Raw genomic sequence first — 15,423 nt, forward strand, 5'->3', positions numbered from 1 at the left:
GAATTTCGTAGTTTTAGAGTTTGTTGATAAGTAGGCCGCCATGAGTCTCAAGGATAACTAGAAATCCCAAAATGTCCTTACTTCAATTGCAGAGGAGATGGCAGTGTTCAATTGATTCTCTAGGGATTCAGATCAAAGGGCAAGTTAATCTAGTTGCTATGAACTGTGTATTTGTTTGCCATGTTTTGAAATAGATTTATTGTACCTGTATATATAAGGTTTACTTTGTTATAAATTTCTGATGTACTGAAATCTATTCAGATGAACTTCAGACACTGATATCTGAATATATATATGCCAGAAGTTTAGCTGAGGAAAATGATCCCCCCTTTGAAATATGATAAAACAAACCTTTTCTATCAAATTTTATGCAAAGATAAATTAGTATTTAACAATACATAACCATTGCAATACCATTCAAAGTACATCAAAAAGTACATTGCAGGAGAAAAACAAAATCTTCCATTCGTATTGCAAACAACGTGAAACATACATAATATTTTTTGATATAAATTGTAAGAGAAATTGTCCATCAAGAGTTCCTTCTAGCAAACCGAATATAGTTTGTTTCCTTTAATGTAGCAAGACACATATTTTTGTTTATCTATGAATCAAACATGAGGATTATAAAAAGAGTTCTTAGAATGTGCCTCAAGGGGGAGCCGTTAGTTCTTCTTGCTGAACTGAATGCTGATGCTGAGATTGCAAGTCATTCCAAGCTGAAGCTCTGAAATTTAGTGATCCAGAAAATAAATTGTGATACATTTAATTTGCATTGTTGGAAATAAGTCAGAGCTAAACCTCCATATTGATCTCATTTCTTGGAGTCTTAGAAATCCACAGAGTCGATTGGGTTGGGCTTGTTTTTGACCGATCTTTGCTGCATAATTTAGAGAAGAAGAAGAAGGAATAAATGTAAACAAGATTAAGATAAATAAATTAGTAGAATACAACACCAGTCTACAAACAGATTAATGGAACATCTTGGATAACCAACAGGAGATCTGATTGGTCAAAAGCTAAAAGCTGGAGACACTTTGCATCAAGCCTTGGTAATATGAGTTAGTTGAGACAATAACATCAGGTCAGGGAGCATTTATTTATGAATTTTTTAAAATAAATTAAATTTATGGAGAGCTGAGTTATGGACACAGTTATCTTCTGGTTGGTTTATATTGTTTCTGACCTTTAGAAAAGAAGATACTGTATAGTGGAGTGTTTAGTTTTTCTGACCTAGGTAGAGACTCTGATGATGTATCTTTATCGATTCTCTGCCATGCAGTTATGTACTGTATGTTAAATTTCAAAATGTTAATAACAATTGAAGAAGCAAACAAGTGCAATTTCTTTCTGTAATTATTTCTCGTGTGCTTTTTGAAAACCACTGAACTGGAAAAAGTATTTGGAAGGTGAACTAGCCATTTAAATTTAAACATAATGTAGTTAGTCTGAGAATCTAGTGCCAGGTCTTGACTTGAGTTTAACAAATAATAAAAATAAGGGAGGCCACATTAAAAACGATGTTCAGGTGTTTAAAACATGCCAATCCTGGATCCAATATGGGATCCTCAATACTTCTTATTGATCTCTTTATATCGTATTGTTAATAATATTTTTCATTCTACAATGCAAGAATCCTTGAAAAACTATCCCAACATTTTGTAATTTTTAGGGTAGAAAAGATAACAGTTATAGGGGCATATTTATCAAGTTTATAAAAACTCCCATAAACTTGAAATTTAAAAAAACCTAACCAATCAAAATTTATTAAAAAATTTGAATTATTTAAATTCAGTTTAATAGGATCGACCTGCAAACTCAAATCGAATTTGATTTGAGTTTTTTCACCAAAAAAAACTACTCCAAATTGATTGTAGGAGGTCCCCCATAGACTAAAACACCAATTCAGCAGGTTTTAGATGGCTAATAGTCAAATTTGAATTCTTAAAAGCACAATACATGATAAATTTTGATTTTTTTTTAAACTTGAATTGAATTTAGACTATTCCCTTGTTGAATTACACTAAAATAAACTAAAAATTTTAATTAAAAAATTCAAATTTTCTATTCAACCCTTGATAAATTTGCCCCATAGAGTTAGGGTGGTTTTCTGGAGAGAAAAGTAAGATTCTGTAAGGGGAAGCTATTGATGATTTGGGAGGTGTGAAGAAACAAGAAGAGAAATATTGTGAGCTTCTTAAAAGCTTAGTAGTACAGTTATTGGACCTGTTACCTAAAATGCTAGGGTCCTGGCTGAATGAGGGATCTTTACATAATTTGTAATACCATACTTTGTCTGCTAAAATCATTTAAACATTAAGTAAACCCATTCATTCACGGTACTATTTTATTTTTACAGAGTAAAAAAAATGAAAAATTTGGAAAATATGAAATATTCAATAAAAAGGGAGTCTATGGGAGATTGTCTTCCTGTAATTCAGAGATTTTTGGATAACTGGTTTCCAGATAAAGGACCCCTGTCGTATTATTATTTTGAATTGTATTAAGGTAATGGGGATTGGTGAGTTGACTAGAAAAGAGGAAAAGTAGCATTTGGTTATCGTGGATGAACCATCCATTATCTTCTGCAGTAGAGCAAATAAAATTGAAGGTTAGTTGATTGATGGCTGCAGTGGTCAAGATATGACTTGGCATTTACATTGAATAATGACTATATGGGGCACATTTACCTAGGGTCGAATATCGAGGGTTAATTAACCCTCGATATTCGACCATCAAAGTAAAATCCTTCGACTTCGAATATTGAAGTCAAAGGATTTACCGCTATTCCTACGATCTAATGATTGAAGGAATAATAGTTCGATCGAACTATTAAATCCTTCGTATCGAACAATTCAAAGGATTGTAATCCATCGATCGAAGGATATTTCTTCAATCAGAAAATTGTTAGGAAGCCTATGGGGACCTTCCCCATAACATTGGCCTCGGTAGGTTTTAGGTGGCGAACTAGGGGTCGAAGAATTTTTTAAAGAGACAGTACTTCGACTACCGATTAGTCAAACGATTTTTAGTTCGAATAGTCGATTCGAAGTCGAAGGTCGTAGTCGAAGGTCGAAGTAGCCCATTTGATGGTCGAAGTAGCCAAAAAAAACATTAGAAATCCGAACTATTTTTCCTCTATTCTTTCACTCGAGCTAAGTAAATGGGCCCCTATATGTTGCATGAGGTTTTTTTTTTACAGGTTTTTACAATAATATAAAGCAGTATAGCATGGGTATAAAATGTAAGTCTAAGATGAAAAATTCCCGCTGTTTACCCCCTTCCCTTGTTGGCCAGCTGCTAATAAGTAGGTGGGGTTTCTTGCTGTAACCTGGTGACTCCTGATCACAAAAAGGTGCCTAGCATCAGACGAGGGACAGTATTATCAGATTTTATTCTCTTTAAAACCTCCACAAAGTGATTCAAGTATATAATGTATAACTAAAAGTTAAACTTATGGTATTTATTAACTAAGTTCTCCATCAGAACTTGCTTCACTGAGTATCGCTCTTCCATTTGAGACAAGTAATATAACTGTATTTTAACATGACCATAGATTAATTGGCAGAAGTACTACTTTTATCTTCTTTCTATATCGTGGTTTTACAGATCGTTACCCTACACCACAGTCTTTGTATTACTGATGAACAGTAGACTCATAGAACACATTTGTTATACTTGACTTAATTGTTGAAGATACTGACAGTAGTCGTGGGTTTTTCTTAATTTCTCTGAAAAAAGTTTCCTTTCTAAGCCCCAATGGTTTATATTCCAATATATATAGAAAAAATCAAGCAAATTATCAGAGCTGAAAATGCTAGATTTCCAACAAACTGAAATAGCTTGTTAATTTAATGCAGTTAAACAAAAGTGAGAGGATTGATTGATTTAGCAAGGTAGTTTCATTTTAAAAGGCATTCAGCAGAGACAACTGAGAAGGTGGATGCAATAGAAACCTTGAACTTTTAAAGGGGAAAGGGGAAATAAGTGATTTTGTCAATTCAACTAAATGTATTAAATTACTAGTGCAGTCAATATAGGGGCAAAACAGCTGATCTGGAACCAATATGTGAAGAACTTTATGAATTAATATTATTTGGAACAGTGCAATGACAATGTCAATTGGGTGAGAGAATAAGAAATATGGCAGATTAGATGATGGAGGTCTATTTAGTTTTAGTGAAGAGCTCCTGCATTATACTGTACTAAGGAATGTATCTGTACTAAAATATAGAGATTCATTTGAATTTCTGGTGGTAATTTGCCTCTTTCACCTCTGAAATCAGACATAATTTGCTGCTTTATCAAAAGTATACAAATAGTAATATGTACTACCCTTTGAAGGATGATTCCCATTGGATAAAGTCATGGAGCTGGTTTCAGAGAATGTTCCAGACATAAAATTAAAAACTATGTATAAATAAAGGATACAAATTTAAAGAGAACACTAAAGAGCAGATGTCCCAGACATTCAAACTTTTATAGAAATGTTAGGTATCAATTCAAACTGGAAAGCTTGCTTCAATAAATATCAAAATAAATAACAAATCCTGCTTTCAGGATTTCTTATTTCATATCCCAAACCAGTCAAAAGAATGACTTAGAAGGTTAAGCCAATTAACTTTTCCCGTTAATTTTACAATTATCAGTATTGGCTGCATGGACCTAACTCTCAAAACAGATTCTACCAGAACTGTTAAATTGGTATAATTTGGTCAACCACGTGTGTCTATAGCAAAAAATGGATAGTAGTGCTCACGGCTAAAAAATGTTAAGCCATTAAGGGGGGGTGCAATAAGGGCGAGACCACAAAATCCATATAGACAAAGACAAAAGGTCCTCTGCACTCGCCAACATCAAAAATATTAGGGACCCGCATGTGTCGCCAAATTGTACTAAAATCGAAACAATCGGCCTGCAGAGGAATAGTTCAGATGTGTGTGTCCCGCAGGTGTGTCCTATATAAGTCATTAAAAGGTTAATTTAAAAAGTGTCCATTCCTATTCCTAACACCGGAAAAGAAAAGAATGTATCCAAAATAATCTCATACTTGGCTGATTGCATTATGTGTATTGAAAATGTGTGGTATATTGGCTGTGCCTCCCATGTACTTATTGGCAACCCATAGTTTTAAAATGTAATGAGCATTAACTCACACACACACACAAAAAATGAATAATATGGAATTTGAAACGGCAAAAAATTAACGAAACACAAATTTTTCAGAATCGATGCCGGCGACAATTCCAACACCAGCGACACCAATAGACACCGCCTATTTTGTCCAATTTCATTAAAGTCAATGGGCCTGTGTTTAATTGTCGCCAGCATCAAAATAGTTGCTGGCATCAAAAATAATTGAAGTGAATTTCTCGTCAATTTCATGAATTTATATGCAGGTGACGATACATGGGAATTTGCCGCAAATTTGCGCCTGTTGTTGGTTATTGGTTAACTAAACTTATACAAATCTACTTTGATGCAATATAATCTCATAATCTCGGAACTATGATTACGTATCGTTGGATACGAAACGCGTTAGGAAGTGTAACTTTTAGCATTATGAAAATTAACTTAATTTTTACTTCATCGGCTGGCTCCTGGAGTGCGTGTTCGTTTTTTCTGGTTGTGAATTTAACTCAAGCTACAGGTTTGGGGCATGGCACCCGAGCCAATCGCCAAAATTGGTTAGTGTGATACAAAGCTGATTTTATCTATGTTACATATTTTGCCCAGATTGTGTCCGAAGGTGATGGACCTGGGGTCTCTACACCCATATATATATATATATATATATATATATATATATATATATATATATATATATATATATATATATATGTTTTTCTGTATTTGTATTTGCATTTATTTGATAATAGATTCCATCAAGTCCTCTTGACTTAATAGTTTCCTTGTACAAATCAAAAATACCAGCCTTACCTTTTATGTACCATCTGAAAGCAACATGTTCCAAAAGCAACCAGTATCAGCAGAAGTAGAGGTATGGTGGGGATAATTACGTAAATTAAATTTGGCATTATACCTAAAAAAAGAAAAAGCAAGACAAGAGAATTTGTGTAATTGAGTTTTCTACGCAATTAAGTATTTAATAAGTCTTCTTGCTTCACTTATCTAATTTTAGTTTGCTTTAAAAAAAACATCTAACTGCATTAAGTCTGTCCCAGCTTTTAAAGCTATTGATAATTTATAAATGATCTACTGCTATTATAAGTGTAATTACTGATTTGATATACAGAACCCACTGATGCTTTTCTTCAGCCTGACAGGCGTATAAAGGATATATTTATTGCATGCAGTAGCTTTATTGGAAAATGAAGTAACCGCTTCACCCACACAAAATGAATTTTAGCTGAGCTGTTTCAGGTTAATAAAAACAAATTACCTGTTTCTGCAACCACCACATGGGATGGGTCTTCTCTGGGCTTGCCTGTTACAAAGATCTTTTCCGTAACCACGCTGGGAAAGGAGTCTGCAAACGACATGAGATTTCCGTGATGTGACTGTTTTTGAAATTCACCCACATATGTTTTGGTTTTACATTTTTGTCATCCAATGTCTGGACATTTTCAGTTGTCACAATAATCTAACTGTGAAAAAAACTAAATCCAGCGGGACCTTTAGGTACTATTGTGTTACATCTGGAAATTGAATTACAGACAGACATAAAGGCACATTTCAGAACCACGCACAAATATACCGTCTTCTACTAGATTACCTTTACATATTTATAGTCTGCCATAAACTTGTCTCTTATAATTGTGTTTTTCCTTGCGCCTGATGAATGACCGAATATTTTAAACTTGAAGTTTTGAGTTTCTTACCATATTCTGGATTTGCTCTGTCTCCTAATTCTTTCTCTAGGATATTTTCTGAAAGGAAAAAAAAAATAGCCTAAGATGTGTAGAACTCAATTAGCTAAACAGAACAGGTGCTCTTATATTTCTCTTACATTAATCATGTTTTTACAAAAAAAAGAACACATAGCAAAGAATAGCCTCACATCAATAATAACCTTCAGTTTGTAAGTGGTCCATGATTTTGGAAATAAGTTAAGGTAAATCAAAGATCTTATTGTAAAATGTATTCATTGCTATACCTCTAAAAAAAGGTGTGTAAAACGGCAATGAGATATACTATCCGGAAATCCTGTTATCCAGAAAGCTCTGTTTTATGGAAAGGCTGTTTCCCATAGACTCAATTTTATCCAAATCATCAAAATGTTTAAACATTATTTCTATTTTCCCTGTATTATTAAAACAGTACGTTCTATTTGATACAAACTAAGATATAATTAATCCTTATTGGAAGCAAAACCAGCCTATTGTTTTTTTTTAATGTTTTACCTGATTTTCTACTGGACTTACGAAGATCCAAATTACAGAAAGATCTGTTATCCGGAAAACCCCAGGCCCCATGCACTTTGGATAACAGGTTTAATACCTGTACAGCATTATCAGGCAAGAATTCTTTTACTGAATGAATTTGCCCCATTGATATCAATAGGTCATGCTATGGGGCAAGTCTATTAATTTCCAATTTGCAAAAGCTCACCTTGGAAAAAAACATAGCATAAAAAACACGATTGCAAATAAAAAAACAGCCAGATTTATCTTGAGTCACATACATTTTTACACATTTGGAACTCAATAATGTATTAATTGCCCTCAAATCCAAGGTGATCTAAAAATAATAGTGTATTTTCCTTGTGTTAATATGATGGAAAAAAATTTTTTTTCACCAACTCAACAAAGCCATCTGAACAGAAGTCTTTAAAAAAAAACCCTAATTTAATCACATGATTAACTGGCACTACTGATGTCAAAGTGAATGGATCTGCCATTACACAATTAGATCTACATGAGAGGCGAGCCAAGAGGAAAACTGTGTTGTCCAGAAAGAACATTAGGGGAAGACTAATGTTTGCTCTTAAACAACCAGGAAAAGTCCAGGACTTCTGGAACACTGTGCTCTTTACAGACAAGGCAAAGATAGAGTTGTTGTTTTTTTGTTTGCCACAGAGCACTTGTAGACTTGTTTAGTAAAAACAAAAACCAGCCGTTTATGGAAAGAACCTGATACCAACTGTAAAGCATGGTGGTGAAATTGTTGCACAGACTTGAAATTGCAGTCTAACCAATATGGTATCCTGAACTGGTGAAATGGCTGTTTGATTAAAATATAGATGTTTTTAAGTGAAGTGATGTCATTAAAATTATTCATTTACTTTACTTTTCATAATGCAGTGGCCACGCTGTCTGAAAAAAGATTTAGGACTCTGGCCAATCTAGTTCAAAAACATTACTAACTGTACAGCCAAAAGAGCTTTTTAGTTGAGTAAACTGAATCTCCAAGCCAAGTGCAAGCAAGGATGCATTTGATGAGAATACCATTGTTAGACATATTGATTTTCCACATTCACTACAATATGGTTATTACATCCCCTTCCATTAGTAGCCTTTGCGTGGGAGGTGTGACCATTACCTTGACCTAGCCAAGAACTCGCCAGTTCTATTTCTCAAGATACAGAGATGTATGCGAATACAAACTTTGTAGTAAATCCCCTTGATTCTATTTTAGCCATGATCGACTAATTTGCCGACATCATGAAAAAAAATTATTGTTTCTGTTTTTATCCTAGAACACAACACAGAATGTTTCCCTACCAACACAATATATAGAAAACTATGAACATAGGGTGTAGATACACAATATATTACAGTATCATATCATGTGCTGAGTGATCAACAACAGAAAAATAGACCAATGGGATATATATTCGCTGTGTTAAAGATACAGTGCACTGAGGTGTGGGTAATACACTGACAAAGAAAATATGGATTTTTATGGATCTGATCTTTATGCTTTTTTATGTAATTCAGAACTAACTTCAGCTAAAATGGCTGAAATTGATGTAAAGTGTTCCCCACTTTTATGTGAAATGCTGCAAAAGACCTTGCTAAATGTTAGGGATGCAGCATGATCTTCTTGGACATTGCCTGTTTTCAATTGCCCAATGTAGGTTCTGTTTTAAAAGTTCCTGGATGCTATTTCTGTGTTGACCTTGGCCTGTTCTCTGTTTACCCTCTGCTTCTTCCTTTTATCTTCTGTGTATGCTCTGGTTCCCCTGCCTGCCCAGAACCTGTTCCCTGGTTCTCTCACTTTAAGACCTGGTGGCTTTCGAATAGTGGAGGGCTCCTCTCGAAGTGAGCTGAAGTTTGAGCCACAACCGGAAACTTGGCCCTTGTTCTGGGTTTTGGGAGACTGTGTGTGACATTATATGTTGGGCCCGAAATAGACGCTGAAGGTGCTGCTGTTGCTGCTTCTCCTATCACCTCTGAATCAATCCTATCCAGCCTTCTTCAGTGTCTTGGGGAACAAAAAGCAAAACAAGACCAGATGGTCCAGTGTTTGCAAGGACTCTCCACTAGGCTGGATGCAAGTCAACAACCAGCTGTATCTTCCCTGCTTCTGTGCCACTGGATAATCAATATCCAGTTCCAGTGAGTTTGGCTCCAGTGGAACCCAATATCCCTTCCCCTGATAAGTTCACTGGTGATTAGGGTAACATTTTTTGTGTATCAAGAGGCATGTAAACCCAACCTCAGTGTTTTACCCCTTCCTTTCCCACTGAGCAGGATTATTACTATTACTACGCTATTTCAGAGTGATCCCCAGATTTGAGCCTATAGTGTGCCCCCTTCTGACCCAGCCCCTACTCCTGACCATACTGCCTCTGCAGAATCAGCTATTCGTAAACTGAAACAGGGCAGAAGGGAAGGAAGTCAAAGTATATTGCACGGAATTTCGTTGTTGGACAGTATTTGTGGGCTGGAATTTTAAAGGTTTTCATAGTCAATTTAGAGTGGGGCTTTCTGAGTTCTGACAGCTTAATTAATTATCCAGTTCCGACCTATCTTGATGCCTTAATGCACCTCTTAATTCAGATTGATAGGATAGTCTGATTCTAGCGCTATATAAATACATGTTAATAATAATAATTCTAATAATAAATCCAATTCAGGCTCCATTTGATTTCCCCCATAGAAGAAAGCTCGTAGGAATTCCAATGGGTTATGTTTGTTTTGTGGAATTAACGGTCATTTTTGCAACACCTGCCCTCAGAAGCCGTGAAATTTCAAAGCCTTAAGTCTTAAAGTCTTCTTTGGGCTACTTCTCTTGAGTTGGTAGAATGGCAGTATTAAGTTACGGCTTTTCTCGATTCTGGGACAGCTGGTAATTTCTTGGATACTAATTTTGCCCACAGATTGGGTATTCCCATTCGTTCTTTAGTTCCTCTGGTCAAACTCTTAGCCATTGATGGGAGTCCATTGGGCTGTGAGTTAGTGACTTCCAAGTCTGGTACTATCACTATGACCATAGGTGCCACTCATGCAGAGCAGTTATACTTCCATATCATTAACTGTACAGGTTCCCCAGTAGTACTAGGCCTCCCATGGTTACTGGCCCACAATCCTCTCATTGAGTTATCAGGGGTGGGCTATAAGAATTCTGGTTCAGAGGTTCTCCATATTGTAGCCACTACTTCTCTTGAGGGGTTACCTACCTGCTACTCAGCTTTTTCTGATGTTTTTTCAGAAAGAGCTACTGAGACACTTCCTCCATATAGGCACTCTGATTGAGCTATTGATCTGGTTCCAGGGTCCTCTCCACCTATATTACATAACCTCTCTCTTTCTCCCTTAAACCCAGGTCATAGAGAAGTATACAAAGGAAAATATTGACAGGGGCTTCATAAGGCCTTCTACTTCTCCTGCTGGTGCTGAGTTCTTAAATAAGAAAGATGGTATGTATTGATTATAGAGGGTTGAATAAAATCACCATAAAGAATCGATACCACCTTCCTTTGATCCCTGAACTTTTTGATAAAGTTAAAGGGCCTCCATTTTTACTAAGCTTGATCTTAGGGGGACATGTAATTTAATTCAGATCAGAGAAGGGGATGAATGGAAGACTATTCACTATGAGTACCTAGTATAGCTTTGGTCTTTGTAACACACCAGCCATCTTCCACAAATTTGTTAATTATATATTTCTTGATCTCTTGGATCTCTACTTAATAGTATATTTAGATGACATTTTAAATGTTTTTTCTAATCTTGCAGAACATTGCTGCCATGTTCAAGAGGTATAATCGTTATATGTTAAATTAGAGAAAAGGATTTTCAATGTATCCTCTGTTAATTTTTAGGGTACATTATTTCTCAAAAAGGCTTGGAGATGGATCAGGTTGGCAATAGAGTCTGGTTGTTCTCTAAACATATTCCTTTGAAAGTTCCTTCTGCTAACTTAGAACCAAAGTTCATTGCCCTTTTTCTAGTCTTTGTCTTGAACTTCCTCCTGAACTTTAAATTCATAATGTTTTCCATGTTTCTTTGTTAAAGCCTGCCTGAACAGTTCGTCAGCATTCTCCCCCTCCTTCAGTTATGGTTGATGGGCAGTCTGAGTATTTGATGCAGAAATTAGTTGATTCTCGTCTCTTCAAAGGTAAAAAGGCTAGGGACACAGTCAATGTGTCTTCTCCATATAATGATAATAATAATTATTGAATAAAGTATTTGTTTATTCATGGGAAATCATAAAACATATGAAACCAATTTGAAGATGTTGAATCCAATTGGTTGATGATAACAAAGACAAACAATTTTGCAATAATTGCTACCAACCACCAAAGTATTCCATTCATTTCTTGGTACTCTGTTGGTTATTGGATAGTCTGATTAAGGACAGGTTAATCAAATATAATTACTCAGAAGGGATGGTGTTGTAAAAATGTAATTTGAATTTCCTGGCTATATAGCTGCTTCACAATAGCACATATATCACAAAAAATTACATAATGACAACTAAATTTGACACTCTCAGGGTACTGCTGCATTACATAGAATGCTAGAAGAACATGTTTAACCATTATTATTATTAACATTAATTCCCTCATTTGTCCAACAATTTTGTATACTAACAACCCACTCTGCAGGCACAACCAAGCTTTGCCTGCAAAATGAAACTTGTTTCAAAAAATAGTCAACTCAGAGTTAAAAATGAAAATGCCTTTTGCTGCTGCTTTAAACCTCTCTCTCAGAAAATCTCTGAACCAACAAATTAATATTGCAATAATGTGATGGAATATATCTTTCCCTGATGAAAAATATGTATTTTAATAGTTTGTAGACGGGAGGGGGTTACAGTTAAACATATGGCGCTTTGAATTTGCTTCATTTACAGCCCCTATAAAAACATTTATTTTATCTGACACAGTTGCTGTTGTTTTATAGTCTCTATAGACAGTTGAGCGTTCAGCGGGGATCCGTATGACCTACCTGGAGCATATTTGCAAATGAAATTGTGCTTCATGTTACATCTGTCATCGTTCCACTGATAAAGGTAGGGCCCCCCAATGCCAGGGTTTGCCGTCGGTTGGTGATACATTACTACACACGCTTCACTTCCGCACGACGGCTCATCCGCATACCAATTTCTATCAGAGAAAGGGAATGAATTAGCGATATTACTCTCCTGTCAGATGGGTAACGTCATGCTACAGAGAAAAGAGGTATAAGAGGTCTTTTATTTCATACCAGCTTGGTTTCATTCTGTGTTTCATCATCATTTCTACCGTTCCTTTCTTCTTAGTGGATCTGGTTTGATTAATGTTTGTAGATTTGGATATATTATTAATAATGCCCAATCATTTTTTTCTAAAGTTTAATAAGGGTTTATAGGATCTGCTCACCATTCTGATAGCTTAGCAAAGAAGTAGGCTATAAGTGCTACACAGTAGGGGGGGGGTAATTTACCTGCCACAATGCATTGGGCTAAGTACAATTTCAAGTAGAATTGGCATGTCTGTACCCACAATTCAGCATTTTCCCCATGATTTAAAGTGTAACTGCAGGGCGAGATACATCTGACCTGTTTCCGGCCAATGACTCAAGTGTGCTTGCACTTCAAATGAAATCTGATGCCATTGTACAAAATGTTCTAATTTGGCATCATTTCCAGTGGCGTGCGATTGACATGTGTTTTATGCTGTTTTAGGCTGTTGTTGAGACCCTGGAGCTACTGTCTGGTTCAAGTGGTGACCTTCTCACAGCTCTTTCATCAAATGTACTTTCAGAACAGGAGGCAATTTGGAGGGGTTGACCTTGATCAGTGTCGCACTGGGATGCTAAACCTTAGGTTTTGGGCCCACTTTCCAAACTATTATTCCCCCTTTCCTCACTCAACCTCTTTATTCTCCAAGTCTTTTATCTCTACATACTATACTCTTTTTCCATTATTATGCCACTTAATGAAATACAGAAATGACCATGAAATAGGCCAAATGTTTAGAAGCAGGAGGGCCCACTGACATCTGGGCCTACCGGGAGTTTTCCTGGTATCCCGGTGGGCCAGTCCGAAACTGACCTTGATGGACACACCACTTAACTATGTAACAAATTGTCTATGTAACTATGAAGGAAGTGGCTCAGAGTTCAGTTATACAATGCAAACACATATTGACATACTGTATGTACCTTTAATTTAGGTGAGGAAATTTGCCAACCCATGACTGGTACGATAAATAAATGACCCCTATTATGTTTTTGTGCTTATTTACCAACCCAGACAAATATAATCCATGTCTCTGAAGGTGCCCCCAGTTGCTCCCCCCCCCAAAAAAAGTATCCTTTTCTGCTGATTCATAGCACATGCTCTAGACTGCTGTCACTTACCTGAGATAATGACATACAATATACAGTTAATATAACAGCCACAATACAAGGCTAATTAGTATCTATTCCAGATTCACATAACATGGCAGCTCAGAGATAGGTACATTCTGCATCAGAATTCAATAATATACTTTGTAGCATCGACTTCAATGCCAAAACTAGCTCATTCTCTGTATAATGATCTGTCTTAGATATTCTTGGAACTATAACAACTGATACACCAATGTTTTGAGCTAATGGAGGCCCTGACTAAAGGTTGGACTTCCAAAGAGGAGCTTGAATGCAAAAAGTCTGACAACCACTGCACTCTGAGGTCCATGGAGGTGCCACCTTCTCAGGGCAGGAGATACCTCTTTCATTTTCATTCCAGAACTATTGTAATTTTAGATGCCTAAGCATTAAGATATCTTAATTTTGGCCCTGTATCAAACCTTTTTTTCCATTACCGTAAATGTATTTTCTCTATAACTTGTGATTACTTCAATTTCATGCAGGTTCAGTATCTCCAATAACTCGCTTTAAAGAAGGTTTGTAATGTTTCTATTAACTTCCATTATTGGGTTAATAAAATATCACTTTGTTAATTTGATTACATTTTATATCTATGCATTCCTTGCCTTAAATAAATGTGTAATTGAAGCAAAAGTCCAGCCAAACACAAAACTATTGGTATCATTTAATTTGAGTAAATGACATGGCATTTTATGTTCCATCTCAATTAATTTCAGAATTTTATTAAATTATACAGTGAATTTAATTATACATTGTTATATTTTACTGTTCTTGATTACCTAAAGTGTGAGGTGCTTTCATCAGACCATCTATAGAGATCGGGACAAGCCCCTGATGAAGCCATTGCTTCTAGATTCCTCCAGAGTCCAATCCAGAAGTCTCCATCAGACACACCGGTGCCAGAATTTGTGAGATTCTGTAACATTCTTTCAATAAGTTTTTGTTCCCCTTCACTTTCGATACTTAGAAGGCTCCCTCCATCGATTTCACAAGCTTGGCGTGCGTCGTGAAAATTAACACGTCTTGATAAATCTTGAAAGTAAGCAATCTTGTAGCAGGGATGTTTATAATCTGCGTAGCAAATTTTTTGACCTGCAGTAAAAATGTGCAAAAGAATAAAAATGAGATACTATTGTTTAGGTGAGTAACATTTAAAAAAGAAAAACACTTTTTGTTTGTACAGGTATAGGATCTTTAAACCGGAAAATCATTATCCAGAAACACGTTAACGAAACACTGAATTATAGTATGGCCGTCTCCCAAAGACTCCATTTTATCCAAATAATGCAAATTTTTAAAAATGATTTCCTTTTTCTCTGTAATAATAAAACGGAACCTGGTATTTGATTCAAACTAAGATATAATTAATTCTCGCTAGAAGCAAAGCCAGCCTATAGTTTTTATTTAATGTTAATGTTAATTAGATCCGTTCTCTGGAAAACCCCAGGTCCTGAGCATTCTGGATAACAGGTCCCATACCTGTATAGACTAAAGCAACTAAGCAATACTGTAGCAATAAGTTAAAGATGAAGCCAGACTGCTATATAATCCTGAAAGCTGTGGTATTGCTAAAGAATTACAAATAGGATAACTGGGTACAGAGCTACTTGCCCGTTTGCGCCGGCAGTTGAATGGGCACATGGTAGGCAAATTTGGC

At 35.8% G+C, this 15,423-nt stretch overlaps 1 protein-coding gene across 1 annotated transcript in view; it reads right to left on the reverse strand.

Annotated features, from left to right (window-relative positions):
• Positions 1–364: 364 nt before the first annotated feature.
• The window catches only part of chodl.L (chondrolectin L homeolog), a 48,140-nt gene continuing 33,081 nt past the window's right edge, over positions 365–15,423 (reverse strand). Inside the window, exons 2-7 of the mRNA XM_018245969.2 lie at positions 14,546–14,858; positions 12,360–12,517; positions 6,843–6,890; positions 6,404–6,490; positions 5,941–6,043; positions 365–880 (exon numbers count right to left, since the gene is read on the reverse strand). Of these exons, the coding sequence (XP_018101458.1) occupies positions 796–880; positions 5,941–6,043; positions 6,404–6,490; positions 6,843–6,890; positions 12,360–12,517; positions 14,546–14,858 (794 nt within the window). The 3' untranslated portion in view covers positions 365–795. The remainder of the gene's footprint in view (positions 881–5,940; positions 6,044–6,403; positions 6,491–6,842; positions 6,891–12,359; positions 12,518–14,545; positions 14,859–15,423) is intronic.

The sequence above is a fragment of the Xenopus laevis genome, chromosome 2L, assembly GCF_017654675.1.
Source record: "Xenopus laevis strain J_2021 chromosome 2L, Xenopus_laevis_v10.1, whole genome shotgun sequence".
Classification (NCBI taxonomy): domain Eukaryota; kingdom Metazoa; phylum Chordata; class Amphibia; order Anura; family Pipidae; genus Xenopus; species Xenopus laevis.